Source organism: Mytilus edulis, chromosome 1 (genome assembly GCF_963676685.1).
Source record: "Mytilus edulis chromosome 1, xbMytEdul2.2, whole genome shotgun sequence".
NCBI classification, from domain to species: Eukaryota; Metazoa; Mollusca; class Bivalvia; order Mytilida; family Mytilidae; genus Mytilus; species Mytilus edulis.
In genome coordinates this window covers 52,137,407-52,158,147 of record NC_092344.1, presented here as the reverse complement: position 1 = coordinate 52,158,147, position 20,741 = coordinate 52,137,407, and the positions used below count along the sequence as shown (strand labels likewise).

Genomic DNA, 20,741 nt, shown 5'->3' with positions numbered 1-20,741 from the left:
CAAGAATCAATACATTCTGATGAATAGAAACGGTAAAGTTATAATTTTGTTCCAATTTGTATTGATATTCCTTTTTTTTTGCAGACTTATCTCTCATTTTCAATGCAAATCTCCATAGGAATATTAAAATCGTGATTTTTTAGTCTTCCACAAATTAGATCTTGTTTGACTTTTTCTGTGTATATTTGGGGTATAATATGCTAAAGATTAAAACTAAAAAATCTTCTGTTGCAATAACTTTAAGGTTAAGGTCAAATTTATGCTCAATTGACTGGACTATAAAAGGCCTGGACAAAAATAAACTTCAAATTACGCCTTCATTTTCAGCAGTAAATCAGAAATACTTACGAGAAAACCATAATATATAAACACCATACATAAATTAACACAAACAAAAACTGTTCAACTGAAATTCAAACGAATTAATGCCACCTTTAATTGTGGAGTCTGTAACCGACTTCTAAAATACATTTACTTGCTTATGGCAACAAATAGTCAGAAGTAGTGCTCTGATGAGACTCAATGAGTACTGTAATACAATATGTATACATCAAAGGATGTTACACTGATTATTGATTGACTTATCTTTTTCTCCACACCAAAAAGCATCTATCAAAAAACCGAAACACATTTTTTGTGTTAATCTGTAACAAAAAATAATATAAAGTTTCTTTAATCAAATGGCAATTATTTTGCTGTAAAGGTTAAGATCTCACTATTCAGTCACTAAGACCAAACCCATCTCCCATTACCATCCACTTGCAGTAACGTTCCCCAGCTTTTCGAGTTTGTGCTTTTAAATCTAAGGGGAATGTTGCATTCAGCGCACAGGTGCTTATTTTTGGACTTTTGAAGTTGGGATCAAAGTGGATGAGTATTGGCTTATAAAATCCTCCTGGAGGTTCCATGGTGCTGCCGGTGAAGAAGCGCAAAACTTCCTCAGCTGAGATTTGCAAATCCTCCTTGGCAGGCTCATAGTCGCTACGTGGTGATTCTGATTTGCACAAAGCAAGCCCTGCGAACGCATCTTTCAGGAAGGACTTGAAATAGACATATGCCTTGTCCTCTTGTCTTGCCAGCTGAGAACCACATGCACCATACTTATTTAGCTTGAAGAGTTCTAAGAACTCGTTCTGGTTTTTTTTGGGAATGAGGTCAAGGCTCAAAAAATGCAATGCAGCTTCCTCTGCCTCTGGCGTTGATTTCCAGACTGAGAGGAATGGTTGCAGACCTGGAAAGAAAAAATAAATAAAATATTAGTCATACCACCTGCTTTCTTTTTTTTTCCTGCGGTAATGCGGAACAGGGACATAGCAATGCTAGCCTCCATGTGTCTGTCTGTCTATCACACTTTTGTAAGAGCTCTCATGCTGACATTACTCAACTGAATTTTATAAAATTTATACCACATGTTACTACCACTAATACCTTGGACAAGTTCCAACATCATCACTGTTCAATTATTTTGACAGGAGTTATGGGAGTTTATCAACTTTGTTTAGTAGGCTAATCATATTCCACCTAGTAGTTTCAGAGGAGTTAACGTTTGAAAAAGTTTAAGACAAAGGAAGAAAGAGGCAGAGTGATGGCAAAAGTTTACATAGGCTATTGGCCAGGTGTGCTAAAAACAACACTGAAATTTAGAAATAATCTGCAAATGCCAACTGGATGTCTGAGTGAGAACACTTCTGGACCCATTTTTCTCGATGGAAAGGAGGTCTAGATCCTCAAATTTTTCCTTTTTATTATCTATAACTTTATACTTTTGCTATGATTTATTACAACACTGCTTTAAAAAAAATATTTTGGGGCTCCTTTTTTCTCAGCAGAAAGGGTCAGGATCCTTGAAAATTTAATTTTTGTAATCTACAAGTTAATATATTACAACCCCACTTTTTAACAATTTTTGATTTTCACCCTTTTGACATCTTTCTGCACAGCAGAAAAGGTTGGGATCCTCAAAAATATAATTTTAGTAAAGTATTACCTTTCCAATGATATATTACAACCCTACTTTTAAACAGCATTTGATTTTCCACCCTTTTGGGCCCCTTTTTTGTGTTCACATTGTCACGAGGAACATTGTGTTGAAATTTGAAAAAGACTCAAGTCAATGGACAACAACAAACACAGACCTCATAACATAACTTTTTGTGGTCTTATAAAACTGAAATCAGAAGATAAGTTTACGAGTTGTTGCATAGACATTTGCAAAATGAACAACCTATAGGCTTTAATAGTGGAGTTCATGTTTTGCCATGGGAAACCCCTAAGTTCACAGTCATCAAACATGTCAAAATATAAAATAGTAGGAGACAGACTCTCAGAGAGTTTCAGTGAATTCTTTTGTGCAGCTAGGTAGATCACAAGTATATATTATTTGAGACATTTTTTTTTTATAATTTGCCAAAATGAAGATTTTACTATGCTCTTTTCAAAAATTTAATAAAAAGTAGGGGTCACTGTGCTATTTTTCAAGCTTTGAGTCTTTGAAAATTGCCAAAATTTGGTTAGTTTGTTCATGAAAAAATAGTGTGCATAAAAAGAATTTTGAAATAAATTGTAAGAAGAAAGGTTTCATAATATGTTTTAAGAAAATAAAAAGAAAACATGGTGTCACCGAACTTGATTTCTTGCTACAAGTAAAAATAAAAAAATTCCCATTAGCCCAGTATAAATTTTGTACTAAAAGAGTTATCTCCCCTTGAATGGCTCATTTTGAAAAAAAATGATTTTAAAACCACAAAAAATGATATTTGTTAAAGTATTTTGTACAATACAATTAATTTACAAATTTCCTTTAAATAGAAAAAAACATTCTAACCCATTGAATTGCAAATCTGTCTCCATATTTGCAGATTTAGGCAAATAACTAGACCGATTTTGTACTGTGATTGTACAATCCAAGATGGCAGTATACCATGAATCTACCTAAGGAGACTAAAGTAGATACAACATGTACACAATATATATATCATTAAATAAAATAGTAAAATAAGTTAATAGTTAACAGTTCCATTCAACTTAACTTTTTAACTTATTTCACTATTTTATTTAATGAATATATACATCTGCACATGTGAAAATTATTTTTTACGCCTATATAATATATATATACAAGTTAAGACTTCTCCACCCTATATATATATCTGAAAATATACAACTCGTTTAAACATCAACCTAACAATGTTAGATCTGTAAATTTGCTTTCACAATTTTTTTGTTCTTCCTTCGATGGGATTCGAACCCATGATACCGAGATATGGTGACACCAAATCGCCTGCACTGCAGCCGTCCCGCTACACCTCATGAACATCTAGGCTTCATAAAAATGAAGCTTTCAGTGGCCAGGTGTTAACTTTCCACATCAGTTATATATATACACATATGTATATCCATGCATCTCCTCTCCATGCCTTATATATCATGTACTGTAGTACGCAGCTAGATTAAAACTGATGAGGAAAGGTAACACATGGCCATCGAAAGCTTTATTATTGTGAAGCCCAGGTGGTTGTGTGGTCTAGCAGGACGGCTGCAATTCAGGCGTTGTGGTGTCATGGTATCTCAGTAGCATGGGTTCGAATCCCGGCGAGGGAAGAACAAAAAAATTTGCGAAAGCAAACTCACAGATCTAACATTGTTGGGTTGATGTTTAGACGAGTTGTATACACATATATATATATATATATATATATATATAATATATATATATATATATACAACTCGTCTAAACATCAACCTAACAATGTTAGATCTGTTAATTTGCTTTTGCAAATTTTTCGTTCTTCCCTCGCCGGGATTCGAACCCATGCTACTGTGATATCGTGACACCAAATCGCCTGCACTGCAGCCGTCATGCTAGACCATATATATAAATCTCACTAACAAACTTGCCTCTCTGAAAATCCATGATGGCAGGCAACTGCATGGACAGCACATCTCTCCTGTAGAGGCCTCGGAGCCAGCATTTTCTGTCAGCCTCACACAGGGCTGAGGAAGGCTTCGAACAACCAATTGAAAGCCTATCCACAATGTCATCTATCTCATCTAATTTGCAATTCAGAACCTGTAAAAAGACCATGGTAACATTAGAATGTAAATACTAATACCTCCAATTATAAATTAACAGCCTTCCAAGAATGGTTGTAGCCAGTTGGTGTAAAGAATGACACTTTCCAAAAAAAAAGTATTTTATATGAAAATTTGGAAAGAATGTGGATATTTATATCAGAGCTGTTCAAAATCTACCAGAATGTGGGAACCAAAGAGATATTACTTTGTGACCTCTGAAAAAACTTTTTCTCTCACAAGAACAAGTAACCACTGTGAAACATTTTAAAGAAGAAATATTTACCCTTATAATTACCACGTCAGAACTTCTTACCTATACAGAAAGTAATTACAATAGAATCTAAAAAAATTTCTTTATATACCCCCTCTTTACCTTTTCTGCTAACTGTTGCTGCTCCTTTGTTTCAAAGTGTTGCTTTGTCACTTCTCCTAGACTGCCTTTAATAATAAACTTAGCTAAAGGCTCTGTAAATACAGGCAAGCCAACTGTGCCCTAAAATTAGTAGTATAGAATGTTAGCCTTGTAGTGCAGTGCTAAACACATGAAGTACAAACATGTACTAACCCCTAGGATAGTGTTATAATTGGTTTCTGACTATCCTGCCCAAATTCTTATTCTATACAATAATTTTTGTATACCTCCTACAAGTTCCTAGTATTATTGTTCAAAATGATGAAATACAAAACTCTGCAGATTATTAATAAATCTCTTACCAGTTTCCTCAAAATTCTGTTCTCTGAGTGCCACATTTATTTAGTCATGATGTCTCTGAATTTCTTATTAACTGATATTAATGAAATTGTCAAGTATGATAACAGCACATTACTGTTAAAAAAATAATTCATCTTCATACTGCTTGTAAAATGAATGCATGACCCTGAGTATGATGCTGCTCGACTTTCAGCATCAGGGTTATCTAAGTCACATATCAGAGGCATTGACAGTCAGAAGTTAGGTTGCTGAATGACAACAAAGTTACATCAATTCTAAAGCTTGATGAAATGATAATTGGAAAAATGTTTACTGTGGAATCTTTATTGTTCGTTGGATACCAATTTTCGTGGGTTTCGTGAACCACAAATTCGAAATTCAAATGTCCAGTGACTATCATATTTTCAATAGGCTTTGTAAACAGAGATTGGCAAAACCATGAAATCTAAGATCCACGAATATGCATATTTTCAGCGATCCACAAAAATTAATACACACAAAAATAAATGAATCCACAGTATTACCCAAAACTAAGACATGTTGGAGAGCCAAGTTGAATTTTTTATTCATGTTTATTTATAGCAATTCAACGGACTATCCAATTCTTCTTACAAAGAACTATACTTCATTGGGCATGAATAATGAAATGTTATTCAACTCATGTCCTATAAATCAAGAAGTACCAACATATCAAAGTCGTATTGAAAAGAACTATACCTGGGCAACTGTACTACCAACATAGGGTTTGAAAGTCCTGGTTGTCTAAGGCAGAAGCATTTATGGAGAAACCGCTACCAGAAGCTAATGTCCAAAAAAAAATCATGGCATCATTTATATGCTTTAAGGACAAATTATTGAAGCTACTTGCTTAACTCTATAAATAAGCAGACTCTTTGCTTAATTTCAGAAAGAATATTAGATGTTTTTCTGAGTAAGCAGGTACTGATTTCATAGGTTCATGTAGTCATCTATGCTTAAACAAGACCAATCGATTTCTGCACCTGCGTTGCATTGCAGCTGTGATTTACAGATGCTGAGGAAAATGGGAGGAAACATTATGGAGTATATGTCTATTTGACTTGGTTAACTCTACTAAAAACCATAATTTTGATGATAAAATGTCGGGTTGTTGTCTCTTTGATACATTCCCCATTTCCATTCTCAATTTTGTAATACAGTTAAAAAGGTCTATATAATATGCTATAATGCAGTTAAAAAGGTCTATATAATATGCTATAATGCAGTTAAAAAGGTCTATATAATATGCTATAATACAGTTAAAAAGGTCTATTAATATGCTATAATACAGTTAAAAAGGTCTATTAATATGCTATAATACAGTTAAAAAGGTCTATTAATATGCTATAATGCAGTTAAAAAGGTCTATTAATATGCTATAATGCAGTTAAAAAGGTCTATTAATATGCTATAATACAGTTAAAAAGGTCTATTAATATGCTATAATGCAGTTAAAAAGGTCTATATAATATGCTATAATGCAGTTAAAAAGGTCTATTAATATGCTATAATGCAGTTAAAAAGGTCTATATAATATGCTATAATGCAGTTAAAAAGGTCTATTAATATGCTATAATGCAGTTAAAAAGGTCTATATAATATGCTATTATGCAGTTAAAAAAGGTCTATTAATATGCTATAATGCAGTTAAAAAGGCCTATATAATATGCTATTATGCAGTTAAAAAAGGTCTATTAATATGCTATAATGCAGTTAAAAAGGTCTATATAATATGCTATTATGCAGTTAAAAAAGGTCTATTAATATGCTATAATACAGTTAAAAAGGTCTATTAATATGCTATTATGCAGTTAAAAAAGGTCTATTAATATGCTATAATGCAGTTAAAAAGGTCTATTAATATGCTATTATGCAGTTAAAAAAGGTCTATTAATATGCTATAATACAGTTAAAAAGGCCTATATAATATGCTATTATGCAGTTAAAAAAGGTCTATTAATATGCTATAATGCAGTTAAAAAGGTCTATATAATATGCTATAATGCAGTTAAAAAGGTCTATATAATATGCTATAATGCAGTTAAAAAGGTCTATTAATATGCTATAATGCAGTTAAAAAGGTCTATTAATATGCTTTAATACAGTTAAAAAGGTCAAAAGAAGAATATCAACCTGAAGTTGAGGATTTTGGAACCAGTTCTGCTCTTACCATTGCTGAGAGAAGATTTCTCCCACTGTTTCAAGACAAGGCTGTTAAGCTCTCTCAATAACCCTCCACCATCACAGCCATCCTCCGCCTCAAACTCAATATGTAACCTTGATCCAGGCTTAAAACGGGCAACTTCCACAAGAAGGGTGTCAATAGCATCTTCACGCAGGATTGAGATAATTGATATGTTCGGATCAAGCTTCAAACTGCATGCTTCAATGAGATCATCTATTTTTCTAGGCTCCTGAAAAGTAGTTGCTTATGTGCTATGTTCTAAATATTATGTGAGAAAATTAAATGATATGGAGTAAATAAGTGAATACAGAATCAATCACAAAAAAAAAAAAAACACTTTCATCCAGGGGTCACCCCATGGTCTTCAATCCACACCATGTACCAAGCCCTAAAGTGCCCCAACAAAAGTAAATTAATAAATTTTTATTACATTTATCTGTCATAATGACTTAATATATGACTTAATATTATATTTGAATTTGCAACAATGTCAAACATAACTAGAATTGCAAGCTATAGTTGATGTTGCCACTGGTAATTTTTGATGGCTGCATGTTGTTCACAATCATAAAATTAGCCAAAACATCAATTTTTGTTGAAAAAAGACAATGTTGAGTTTGTAGCCATCTGTAGCCCATCTTTCGAAATGGTTGCCAAAATATCAACAATTCTTACTATTTTTTCCCATCAATTCCACCTTCATAGCCTATTGAACAATTATACATAGTTTCATCATATTCTGCTTAACAGTTTTGGAGATAAATGACCATTTTTTTAAAAACATTTTAACGCGTTTTGACAGCTTTCACGACAATGACAGCTTTTTTGACCAAAATAAGTTTCAATCTTAACTGTTCAGGCAGAACTCTGCCTGTGAGAAAAAATTGTGGCCTGAAAAGAAGAATAACAATATTTATCGCAATTTTGTGGATTCTTCCTTTGATCTTTTTTTGTGATAACATACCTGCCAACTTTTGAAAATGCCCATGGGGGTTTTAGCGCGCGACAACAATTTCAAAGGTTGCAATTCTTTGCGATGACTATTTTGCACGTGCTGTTTTGTGGTCTATCAGGTTGGGAACAACACCTAGGGATACCCCCTCAATGTTAGGGTATTAAAAACCACTTTTTAAGTACAAATGAGCACACATTCATATTACTTGAAGACACTTTTCCCAAAGAACTATACATCTTATGATCTACATGTACTCATTTGTACTGAAAAAAAAGTGGTTTTTAATGTCCTAACATTGAGGGGGTATCCCTAGGTGTTGTTCCCAACCTGATAAAGCTGGTCCGTCTTTGTGTATAATTTTAAATTGGAAAAGTCAACAACTATTTAGTATTCTTACACATGAAAATAATTCCTGGTCTTACAGCTACATGTTCATATTTTCTACTGATATAATAACTAGAATCATGCAAATAAACTTAAGAAAAAGGCATGTACGCTCATCTTACAAATATGACACTTTTTCTAGACCACAAAACAGCACGCGCAAAATAGTCATCGCAAAGAATTGCAACCTTTGAAATTGTTGTCGCGCACTAAAACCCCCATGGGCATTTTCAAAAGTTGACAGGTATGTGAAGTCTAGAAAGAAGCCCATTTCACTGAACCAGTTTACATAAAGGTTTCAGGGCCGGCTACGTCCTACCTCTTGGTGTGATGGTTTCTCACTATTCATTGAAGACCGATGTGTCTTCCTGTGATTTATTCTTACTCGCTGGATGGGTTGTTGTCCCTTTGAGTTTGACAAATTCCCATTTCGATTAATTTTTCTATTATTTAAGTTATCAAATCTTGAATTGTGAAGAAATAAGAATTTATTCAGATTGCTGCAATCTATTGTAAATATCTCGACATCTACTAGGTTTAAGTACCTTCATAGTCTCAATAGTAGAAGCACTACCAATAGTTGAAGTATCAGCAAATGTCTGCTCACCATTATCAGCTGTCTAAAAAAAAAATAGTGCAACAATATAAAATAAAGGGCTGCGCTTTAGCGCATGATACGCTCGTAGCTCTTTTAACTTGTCTTTTATGCTTTAAATGAATTTATATGATCAACTAGAAATAGTGTGAGCCCTGTCAAATACCCCCCCCCCCCCAAAAAAAAAAATAATAAATAAAAATGCACAAAAAATTTGGCACTATTAAGGTGGTACCTAACACTGCAGGGAGATAACTCAGCAGAACGTTTAAATGACGTTGTGTTCTTAAGGGAATATTAAGCTTCTCAATGATCAAAATGAGTGTTTGTCAAACTGCTATATAATCTGTAATCAGTGTAATTTTTCTGATTAAACGGTTGGTTCAATTTTTTTGATTTTTTTATATTTTTGTCAAAGGGTCAAAGTAAATACTTTGTCAAAATTTTAAGAAAATTAAACGAGCCAAATTAATTTTAGTTCAGGTGTTAGGTACCACCTTAAGGCTATTCACCAAAGTTGCATAAAATACCCTTTTTATAAGTATAAAAATTCATTTCTTAAGAAAACGTAAAATCTAAAATTTATAAAAATGGAAAGGGAGCTTATGTCAATAGATATAAACAATTTAACAAAGTTGCATAAAATTTTGTGAAAGTGTTAGTTATTGTCCAAAATTGGAAAATCCCCCCCTTTTTAAGCATAAAAATTCATAACACGGAAATGTAAAATCTGAAATTTATAAAAATTGAAAGGGAGCTTAAATCAACAGATATAAACAACTCATCAAAGTTTCATGGACATTGGTGAAAGCCTTTTTGAGTTATTGTTCAAAGTGTTAAAAATCCCCCTTTTTTTATGAATAAAGCCCCATTAATCCAAAACTAAAAGTCATAAGAAACCTCAAATAAAAAAATAATAATGCATATGTTTTTTATAACTCAATGGATAGTTCTCATTATAAAACTTATGTACATATACTTTTTTCTGAAGAAAATTCTTTAATTTATTCATATTTAGAAAAAGTTTACTTATTGGAATTGCTTCCTTCCAGCAAGCAATTCCCCCGACATATTATCCGTATGCAAGGTGACCTCAGTGTGACCCATCTCGTAAAAATCCGGTGACCACAATACGCATGGATGTCCTTAAAATAAACTATTATCTGAATATACATGTTAAACACGTGCTCAATTTCCATGCTTTTTTGTTTATTTTTCGTCAATTGTTGACAAACATGTGACAATCGTTAAACTTCGGCTTCAAAACACGAACTTTAATTACCTGCCATATTTTCACGACAACACTGACCGATTGAAAAAAAAATTGACAATTATACGAAATTTACACGAAAAAAGTGATAAATTCGAGCACAGAAGACTAAGTTTATGATGTTTGTATGCATTGGTTCAAGAATTGGAAGAACATTATTTTTCATCGGTCACTCGTTTCTTATGACTTTAAAATCTGAAATAAAAAAAAAACGAAAGGGAGCTGACGTCAACAGAAATAAATAATTCACTTAAGTTTCATGGAAATTGGTGAAAGTGTTTTTCAGTTATTGTCCGAAGTGCGGACGACGGATGACGGACAATGGTATACCATAATACGTCCCTTCTAAAAGACGAGCGTATACACACACTGTTAAATATACTTTCATTTAAAAGCTACTAATATCATCAGTAAACTGAAGAAATGATTAAAACTTGCTTTGTGGAAAGCGACTAGAAAAACTTTTATAGTTGTAGTGAGGCAGTGATAAAGCATTGCCAACTAGAAAATGTGTGTGTAAAACCAGATGTTTTGGGGTGCCGAAAAGGACTCTTGTGGTTTTGTACTCAAAATTCAAATTTTTATGGACAAAAGTAAGTTTTGTTCAACAAAAATGAGTTCTGTTTAATAAAAATTGTAGTATACTACAAATTTAAATTTTGTCATACAAAATTATCTTTCAGTGGACAAAAGTTTCTTTTGTCATGAAAAAAATCAATTTTGTATCACAGACTTGACTATTGTTAGGCAGACAAAAAAATCTAAGTTTCCAGTAACCCAACTGACCCTGTTTTTAAGCCCTGACCCTAATTATTTTATTAGATTAATCAAAACAAAAAAGGTATCAACCGACCCTGTTTTTGACACAGGCTTCTGTTAATCAACATAATAATTTATTTACCTTGCCTCTATTGTCACAGAAAGCCAGTAAACCATTTTATTAATGTTAAAAAGGTATTCCAAATAGGTTAAATCCAAGAAATTTGCACACCAGGTGCTTCAAAAACATTGCAAATGGCTGCACTTTGGGTATTTGAAACTAATTACAGACCCATCCTTGGAGAAAAACCATGATAATTTTCCAGATTTCATTAACAATGTAAAAAAAAAAAATATCAGAAATAAGAATTTAGAGACCTACTGACCTATTTTTCAAGATGATGTTACCGGTAATACAGATCTTTTTTTTTTTAGGCCTTACCGTATTTGATAAATGGGCTACAAAAGTCATTTTTGAACGAAAATTAGTTAAGTTTGGATTCTGTGAACTAATTTGCATACAAAATCAACTTTTGTGAGACAAAATTGAAACAAAAATGAATTTTGTCTCAACAAAAATGAATTTTGTCTCACAAAAGTCAATTTTGTTGAGACAAAAGTCAATTTTGTTAATTTTGTTGAGACAAAAGTCAATTTTGTCTCACAAAAGTCAATTTTGTCTCACAAAAATCAATTTTGTCTCACAAAAATCAATTTTGTCTCACAAAAATCAATTTTGTCTCAACAAAAGTCAATTTTGTCTCACAAAAATGAATTTTGTCTCACAAAAGTCAATTTTGTCTCACAAAAGTCAATTTTGTCTCAACAAAAATGAATTTTGTCTTACAAAAATCAATTTTGTCTCAACAAAAGTCAATTTTGTCTCACAAAAGTCAATTTTGTCTCAACAAAAATGAATTTTGTCTCACAAAAATCAATTTTGTCTCAACAAAAGTCAATTTTGTCTCACAAAAATGAATTTTGTCTCACAAAAGTCAATTTTGTCTCACAAAAATCAATTTTGTCTCACAAAAATCAATTTTGTCTCAACAAAAGTCAATTTTGTCTCAACAAAAGTCAATTTTGTCTCACAAAAATGAATTTTGTCTCACAAAAGTCAATTTTGTCTCACAAAAGTCAATTTTGTCTCAACAAAAATGAATTTTGTCTTACAAAAATCAATTTTGTCTCAACAAAAGTCAATTTTGTCTCACAAAAGTCAATTTTGTCTCAACAAAAATGAATTTTGTCTCACAAAAATCAATTTTGTCTCAACAAAAGTCAATTTTGTCTCACAAAAATGAATTTTGTCTCACAAAAGTCAATTTTGTCTCACAAAAATCAATTTTGTCTCAACAAAAATGAATTTTGTCTCACAAAAATGAATTTTGTCTCACAAAAATGAATTTTGTTTCAAAAAACTCAATTTTGTTCACAAAAATGAATTTTGTCTTACAAAAATCAATTTTGTCTCACAAAAATCAATTTTGTCTCAACAAAAGTCAATTTTGTCTCACAAAAGTCAATTTTGTCTCAACAAAAATGAATTTTGTCTCACAAAAATGAATTTTGTCTCACAAAAATCAATTTTGTCTCACAAAAATCAATTTTGTCTCACAAAAGTCAATTTTGTCTCAACAAAAGTCAATTTTGTCTCACAAAAATGAATTTTGTCTCACAAAAGTCAATTTTGTCTCAACAAAAATTAATTTTGTCTCAACAAAAATTAATTTTGTCTCACAAAAATGAATTTTGTTTCACAAAACTCAATTTTGTTGAGACAAAAGTCACTTTTGTTTCACAAAAATGAATTTTGTCTCACAAAAGTCAATTTTGTCTCACAAAAATCAATTTTGTCTCACAAAAGTCAATTTTGTCTCACAAAAGTCAATTTTGTCTCACAAAAGTCAATTTTGTCTCACAAAAGTCAATTTTGTCTCACAAAAATCAATTTTGTCTCAACAAAAGTCAATTTTGTCTCAACAAAAGTCAATTTTGTCTCACAAAAATGAGTTTTGTGAAACAAAATTCATTTTTGTGAGACAAAATTCATTTTTGTTGAGACAAAATTGACTTTTGTGAGACAAAATTCATTTTTGTGAATTTTGTTTCACAAAAATCAATTTTGTCTCAACAAAAATGAATTTTGACTCTCAAAAATCTATTTTGTTGAGACAAAATTTGTCTCAAAAAAAGTATATCTTTGTCTCACAAAAGTCGATTTTGTTTCTCAAACAATGAATTTTATCTACAAAAGAGAATTTTGTCTACAAAAAGAATTTTTATCATTACAAAATTGAAGTTCTCATAAAACAAGTCTGAATCACATAGTTTTGCAAGACGAAAATGGTTTTGTAATGACAGATTTGAATTTTGTAAACGCAAAATTGATTTTGATTACAAAAAGTGCAAGTCCCATTCAGCACCCTGTAGATGTCCCTCCCATAGATTGTACTTTCCCAGATATAAACTCAACTCAAAAGAACTGAACCAGAGTCTATGAAGCATAAAATGTAGGTCAAAGTGACCTGAGAGTTTCTGAACCGTGGCACACTACCCATGACACTTCCACAGGTGAAGTACCATAACTATACCATGTCTACTTTCTGAGATATGGACCTTAACCAAAGTGTTATGTACGGACTGACTTATGGACAAGGGTAACACTATATGTCACATCCTGTACATGGTTGGGACATAATAAAGCAGTACACTAAAATGAAAAGGGTACAAATATATAACTTCAGTTTTCTTACCTCGCTTTCTGTCATCCAGACAGAATTTAGCACCGTTGGGCCAGTTATCCCAAAGTGTGACAATGGCTTGCCTGACAAAGACGACTCTAGTGCCATCTCCATTGTTGCACCCCTAACAGTAAAAAACTCAGTTGCACTTGACTGTGAGCCAATGAAGTCCATCAGCACCTAACGAAGAAAATAAAATATCATGAACTTCTATTCAAAAAATCTTTTGATAGTCACTGCAATATATTTGGTGATTTAATTCCTAGAGCTCATGATTCTTGTTGAAACAATGAAATATACTAACCAACAAAAGAAACGCCCCACTTATATTAATTTCGTTGGAATTTAAATTCAGATGCCAATATCTTTAAAGTTAATTATAGAAATGAACTGATATTTTGACAGAATGCTTCTGGAATCCGTTATGTATCAAATTCTGTGAAAATGAAGATTTTCCTAATTTTCATTTTTGATTTCTCCAAAAATGAAAAGTGACGTCATTTTGTGACATTATTGAATGTTTTATTCAAGCTCAAAATTGCCAGAATTGACAATATGGTCACATTTTTAACCATTTATAATATTCATCATGTTCATTGTAATGACAACTTGGAAGGGAGGACTCTAAAAATAAATGTTGATTCACACAATAAATTGTCTGTGGAATTTGTAAGAAATTGCCTAACACGCATGGAGCAGCTCCTGCATGATTTGTATAAAATATGTAGAGAATACAACAGAAAATCTACAGACCCTGCACAACCAACTTTGTTCAAAAGGGGTTCAAGTTGCATTGTTTCTGTTCATATTTTACTGAAATTTACCTGAATGTCCTGACATTCCAAGAATTTTCTGGACAGGACTCCCTCTTGCGTTCGTATCTTTATTTCAAATCCATGATCTGAATCTGTTTGCTCAGCGAGCAATCTTGTTTGCCTCCTCAATCTTATCTGTTATAGGAAGCAAGTAAAGTTAAAATTTGAGAATGAGAATATCAACACTTGTGTGAACATGATTAGATACTACTGTTCAAATGAAACATCAAATTCTAGAACACTAACAAGAAAAATTTTGCAATTTTCAATCACGTAAAAGGCATTTACCAAATATAAAAAATGGATGAAAATGATGAAATTAAGACTGTTCAAGCTATAATGCATACAGCTTTTAAAAGTGTGTCAAAATTTTAACTTAATCTGTTGTGAAATAAAAATTCTTTTTTTTCACGGCAGTGGATAATAAAAGGCTGCACTTTAGCGCATGATACGCCTGTTGCTCTTTTAACTTGTCTTTTAATGAATTTATATGATCAACTAGAAATAGTGTGAGCCCTGTCAAATAATGAATAAAAATGCACAAAAAAATTGGCACTATTAAGGCTACCTCAAATTTAACTGAGTTTGTTGTCTTAATTTTTCATCCATACATTCTATCTTGTTCACAACACACTTTCTGAGTACCAAGTACCTTTTATATTTATATTAAAGAACCTTAGTGTCAGAGCACGCTCACATACCCCACGTCCCCAAATTGTCATTGGAGAAATTAAATAAGTTTAAGAAAAAAAAATTGTATAAGAAAAATTAATTTCCTGCCAATATGCACATCTAAATAGTATGTCTTTATTATCTACAAAATTTCATGAAATTCTGTTATGTGGTTTCAGAGGAGTTGCGATGACAAACTGTTGCAGTAGTACATTAAAGTAAATAAGTTCAAAGGGGCGTAACTCCTAGAAAAAAATTGAATTGCAATTTCCCGTCGATATGCACAACTACATAGTATGTCCTTATTATCTGAAAAGGTTTCATGAAATTCTGTTGTGTGGTTTGAGAGGAGTTGCGATGACAAACTGTTGCAGTAGTACATTAAAGTAAATAAGTTCAAAGGGGCGTAACTCCTAGAAAAAAAATTGAATCGCAAATTTCTGTCAATATGCACAACTACATAGTATGTCCTTATTATCTGAAAAAGGTTTCGTGGAATTCTGTTATGTGGTTTGAGAGGAGTTGCGATGACAAGAAACAGGACTGACGGACGGACTGACGGATCAAAAACATTATACCCTCCGCAACTCGTTGCGTGTGGTATAAAAATGGAAAGGGAGCTTATATGAGTTATTGTCTGAAGTGTGGACAACGGACGGACAACGGTATACCATAATACGTCCCGTCTGAAAGACGACGGGCATATAAAAATGACAAAAAAGACTACAATGACAATGAGGAGCAGCAAGAAGAAACAGTGAAAGTGAAGATGGTGAAAGTGACTCTACTGAAAGTTATGATCTAAATGAGGAAATAGGTGATGAAAGTATGTTATCATAAAATGATATATGCCTCAGGGAACAGTTAGAATCTCAGGGACTGCTAATGTGCTTTCATCCTTGCAACTACTCAATAATAAGTACTAACGTATGACATTCATGGAACCTATTTTTTACAAGAAATTTAATGTTTTAAATTCAACTAAAGATTTTACAAATTTTATGTTTTCATCAGATTTTATTAAGTGCTACTTGTTACATCAATAGATATAAACAATTCACCAAAGTTTCATGGACATTGGTGAAAGCCTTTTTGAGTTGTTGTCCAAAGTGTTGAAAATCCCCCCTTTTTTTATGAATAAAGCCCCATAAATCCAAAACTAAAAATCTGAAATTAAAAAAAGACAAAAGGGAGCTTACCTCAGTAGATATAACAATTCACTTAAGTTTCAGGGAAATTGGTGAAAGTGTTTTTGAGTTATTGCCCGGGCGTATAAAAATGTAAGTATAAAGTTGTGGGAATAATTCTTTCTCACACACATCACTGCATATACATTACTTACTAATTCAACTGCCTCAGCAGCTTCAGTAGCTTGCCTCCTTTCTGCTTCCTCTCTTCTTCTTATTTCACGGTCAATAGCCAAAACCTGTGCATACTCTCTGTCTTGCTCACAGCAAAGACAGTTACTACCAAGACCTTCCAGAGTGTGACCAGCTGGGCATGTCTGAAAATAAAACAAACACTTGTCTGTATATTGGAAAACAAATAACTATACAACAAACTTAATTATCTAGAGCAACTGGAAATTGATCAGCTCCATATAACAAGAACGCCAAGGGTACTCCAATAGTCAACCTAAACTTTGTTAACGTGAACTATAAAATCCTAATATACATATCTTCAACACATGAACAAACATAAGACAAATCAAAATCTTTCTTGCATTAAACTGTTGTTTTTTTTCTAAATCCATAGGCTGTAATTTTGCCAAATACCAGTTGACCCAAACAAACAGCAAACTTGATCTGTAACTCATCATAGTAGACTCATATTTCAAATTTCAGCTCAATATCTCAAGCTTTGTAGAAAAAAAACCACCCGTTAAGTTAAAACCTGACAGACAGAGGGACTGACCGACGGAGTGAGTACTAGACCTGCTTTCACCACAGGTGATGCAGGTAAAAACATTCTAGCATAAAACTGCGGGAATAGTTATCCCCTAAATAGGACAGACTGACAGATAAGGGTTAAAAAATATGCAACTAAACTTCAAGTTGTGGGGCACAAATAGATTAAAATAAGCCATAAAACCTACTCTATGGACACTAGTGCTTCTGTCAGCTTCATGACACTCCATTTCACCTGCTTTGTGGTTCTCAATGCCATCCAAGTTGTTTTCCTTGTCATCCTCATCGCTCTCCTTTAAATTCAAATGAAATAGAAATTTCATTAATCTTTTAAAGAGAAACTAGTGAATATGCACAATTATAGGCTTAACATCCACCACTGATTTTAGGCAGTGCTACTGCACCAAAAACTTTTAACTAATAGTACGAAAACAGTAGGTTCTTCACTGGACCAAAGACCTTTTTAACGGACATAATTTGATATTTTTTTAGATAAACTTACTGGACATCTAGTCAAGTTCATCAACAACTTTTACTGGACCAAACTTAATTTTACTGGACTTTTGCCAATTTCAATAGATCTTCAGGATGACTGCAAAAAACAGTTTTAAAGCTTTTGTCTATTTGTTTATATGAAGTGTTGGCTAATTTTTACTGGTCAAAATCAATTTTTGTAAGGAGGGGTCGCATAGCATGGCGTAGCCACCTCTTCCATTAGCACACATCCAGAAAATGAACATCATTATGAAATTATTTAGGCAGTACATTTGCAGTGCTGTGCTCAGTGAAAAGTCCCAATATTCAAAACTGCCAAAGTTTGAATTAATGTTTTTCCAAAATATAATACTGATTCAAATAGAAAGAACTGAATGTTTTACTGAGAACAAACAAAATATTGGACATTTAGTACCCGGTCAACACTGTTGTATACAGTATTTATCTCCAGTTTTATGATTATCTGATGATGCATTTATATGTGGTTTTATAGCTATTTTGCTTAACTTTCCTTTAAATTGTGAGTGATAATATGTCTAGTATCATAGATGCCAACCCTGTTTTAACACAATCAGTAACAAATTATCAAATTTTACGTATTTTTGAAAAGCTTTCAGTTATCATTCATAAACTTACATTTACCAATAAAAATTACTGACAAGTGGTTGTTAAGTGATGTGCACTAAAATTTGTCATTTAACATGTTGTCTGTAGCATTAAATAATTGTTCAGATGTTCTCGACTGGTACATTTTCGTTTTGTCAAGGAGAAGTAGAGAAAGGTAGAAAGGCTACTTCATAAAATGCAAGTTTGCCTCTTCGGAAGTCAGTTAGTTACTCAACAATTGGTTGATAACTCTCGAGAATTCGAAAGCATTACATTGGCATTTTCTAAACACCAGACCAGGACGGAAAAGTAATGATAAAAATCCGTGTATTACAAATTTAAAATTGAACGACGATGATTGGTAATCTGTAACTATTCCACTTTGAATGTAATAGCGTAGTTTTTATCGCAAAATCGGAAAACTACGCCAAAATCATAATGGTTGGCATCTATGCAGTATCACTGTACAGAGCTCATACGAACATATAATCTCTAAGGCTGTCTTCAAGGGACGAGTGCAATGATAACCCATATATATTGGAAACGCTGGCAGAGATCAAAATAAGCTGTGAACTTTCATGATTTACCAAATGCAATTTTGAGTAAAACTCTGGTGCTGTCAAATTTCAGGTCTGTATTTCGTAAGGATTTCAAAGCTTTTGTGTTAACAACAAATTGTTAACAGGTGACAGAAGGATAAAGTGAAAACTATAGGGTGCCTGCAATGCAGGATGTATTATAAGCATTCTTATCAGAACTTACTATACTTGATGCACTGGGGACAGGTTCTAGTGCCAAAATGTACATTCGTCCCTGTGGGCTCATGGTTATCAAGGTAGTTGCATCAAACCTGACACTCTTGGAAACAAATGGTTTCTTGAGACTTTTATTTCCTGGCATAACCTAGATGAATAATATGGTTGATTTAAAAACTTAAGAATTAATAAAACATCACATATTCTTCTTATAGTGATTCTGGCTTCTGTCTTAAATTTGTATTACCAGTTATCTTATCTGGACCTTTGAGTCAATTATTAGTCCATGTGGACTAGTGCAAGCGAAATGCATACGTGTATTGAGTTTCATCATGATGGCATACTTCCTTCTTGAAAATTCAACTTCAACCTGTAGGTTTACCTGGTATATTAGCCCCCTTTTTATAAGTTCATTACACTGTGTTTAAAAGGCTATTATTTTTTATAAATTTAATCAATTAAATTAATTAAGTATTTCATCGTTACAAAAGTAATCAGAAGTCATACTTCATTTAAAAGTGAGCTAATGCATTTCCCTTTATCATACATAGTTTTTCACACCTGGAACGGTGAACCGTGATGGCTAGAATTCACTGATTGAAGATTAAAAGATCAGAATGGAATATATGCTCATCTTTTACTGTCATTATCCCATCACCTTTGAGGTATTTAAATACCTATTGCCTGACCAGAATAAATTTAAATTGTACAATAGGTATTGTGAGAGCTCATCAACAGGTGGTCATTTAACTACCCAGTAAAAAAATCTTCACTATTCCTAAAAGGTAAAATTTAAATGACTGATAGCTAGCTTGCTTTCCTCATGCATCATGACCAATGTCCAGAATAGACTATTCTATTTAGAGATGGGACATTTTAAGCCATTTCTTTTTGTGTCTCAAAATAGTCAAGATGGAAATTTCAATCAGTGAATTTAGTTTATAAAAAAGGCAATATATGTTTGCTTCATGGTGTTTTTAATGTGGGATGTATTTTAAGTTTTTGATCCTAAATGGAATTAAAGTGTTTGTGAAATGGATTTTTTTGGATAGCCCAATTATTTGTGAATAATTCTACAAGATGAATTATGTGTGGCGTAGTGTTTTCTAATGGGATATATTTTCATGTTATATTAAGATTCCTGAAATGGAATAGTAGTGATGCTAAGTTTCATTTGATATTAAGGATCTACTTCAATTGGAATTACTGTTTAAAAATTTATTTTCAATATATATCAAAAAAAAGTACAAATGGCTTAGTGAATAGAAATTTCAATGCTTTATTCTTCATTATGAAAGTGGGATTTACCAGCAATGATTTATTTGTGATTGTAAGCAAAATGAATAAATATACAATACATATCTTTATTAGAAAGAACAAATAGTGTATTTAATGTAAAATATCCCATACCTAAATAGAATAGTTCATTCAGGACATTAAACATGAGGAAAGCAAGCTAGCTACATGTATCATTCATTTAAATTCATTTAAATTAGCTCTGTCAAAAACAAACCAGGTAAATCTACAGGTAGTTAAATGACCACCTGTTGATAATAGCTCTCACAATACCTGTTGTACAATTTAAATGGACAAATTGTATTGACAATTTTTAAACTGGTCAGGCAATAGGTAGTTTACTACCACAAAGCTTATTGGATAGGCACAGTAATTATCTCGAGTTTAACCACGCATTCAACATTCACAAAGTGTCACATAATAAGGGCTATTCCATTTAAACATAGATCAACCCCCAGGAAGGCATTTTGAAACCACTTCTAGTGGTGGGTGCCCTTTT

At 32.5% G+C, this 20,741-nt stretch overlaps 1 protein-coding gene across 1 annotated transcript; it reads right to left on the bottom strand.

The window, feature by feature from the left end:
- Positions 1–719: 719 nt before the first annotated feature.
- On the bottom strand, positions 720–19,114 carry LOC139521904 (uncharacterized). Its single transcript, XM_071315662.1, has 12 exons — positions 18,954–19,114; positions 17,279–17,383; positions 16,526–16,687; positions 14,521–14,646; positions 13,709–13,876; positions 8,874–8,948; positions 6,975–7,218; positions 5,525–5,587; positions 4,929–4,991; positions 4,448–4,539; positions 3,898–4,069; positions 720–1,231 (listed from the first exon to the last, which is right to left on the bottom strand). The coding sequence occupies exons 1-12, from the start codon at positions 19,089–19,091 to the stop codon at positions 720–722; spliced, it is 1,920 nt and encodes a 639-aa protein (XP_071171763.1). The 5' UTR covers positions 19,092–19,114.
- Between the last annotated feature and the right edge of the window lie 1,627 nt (positions 19,115–20,741).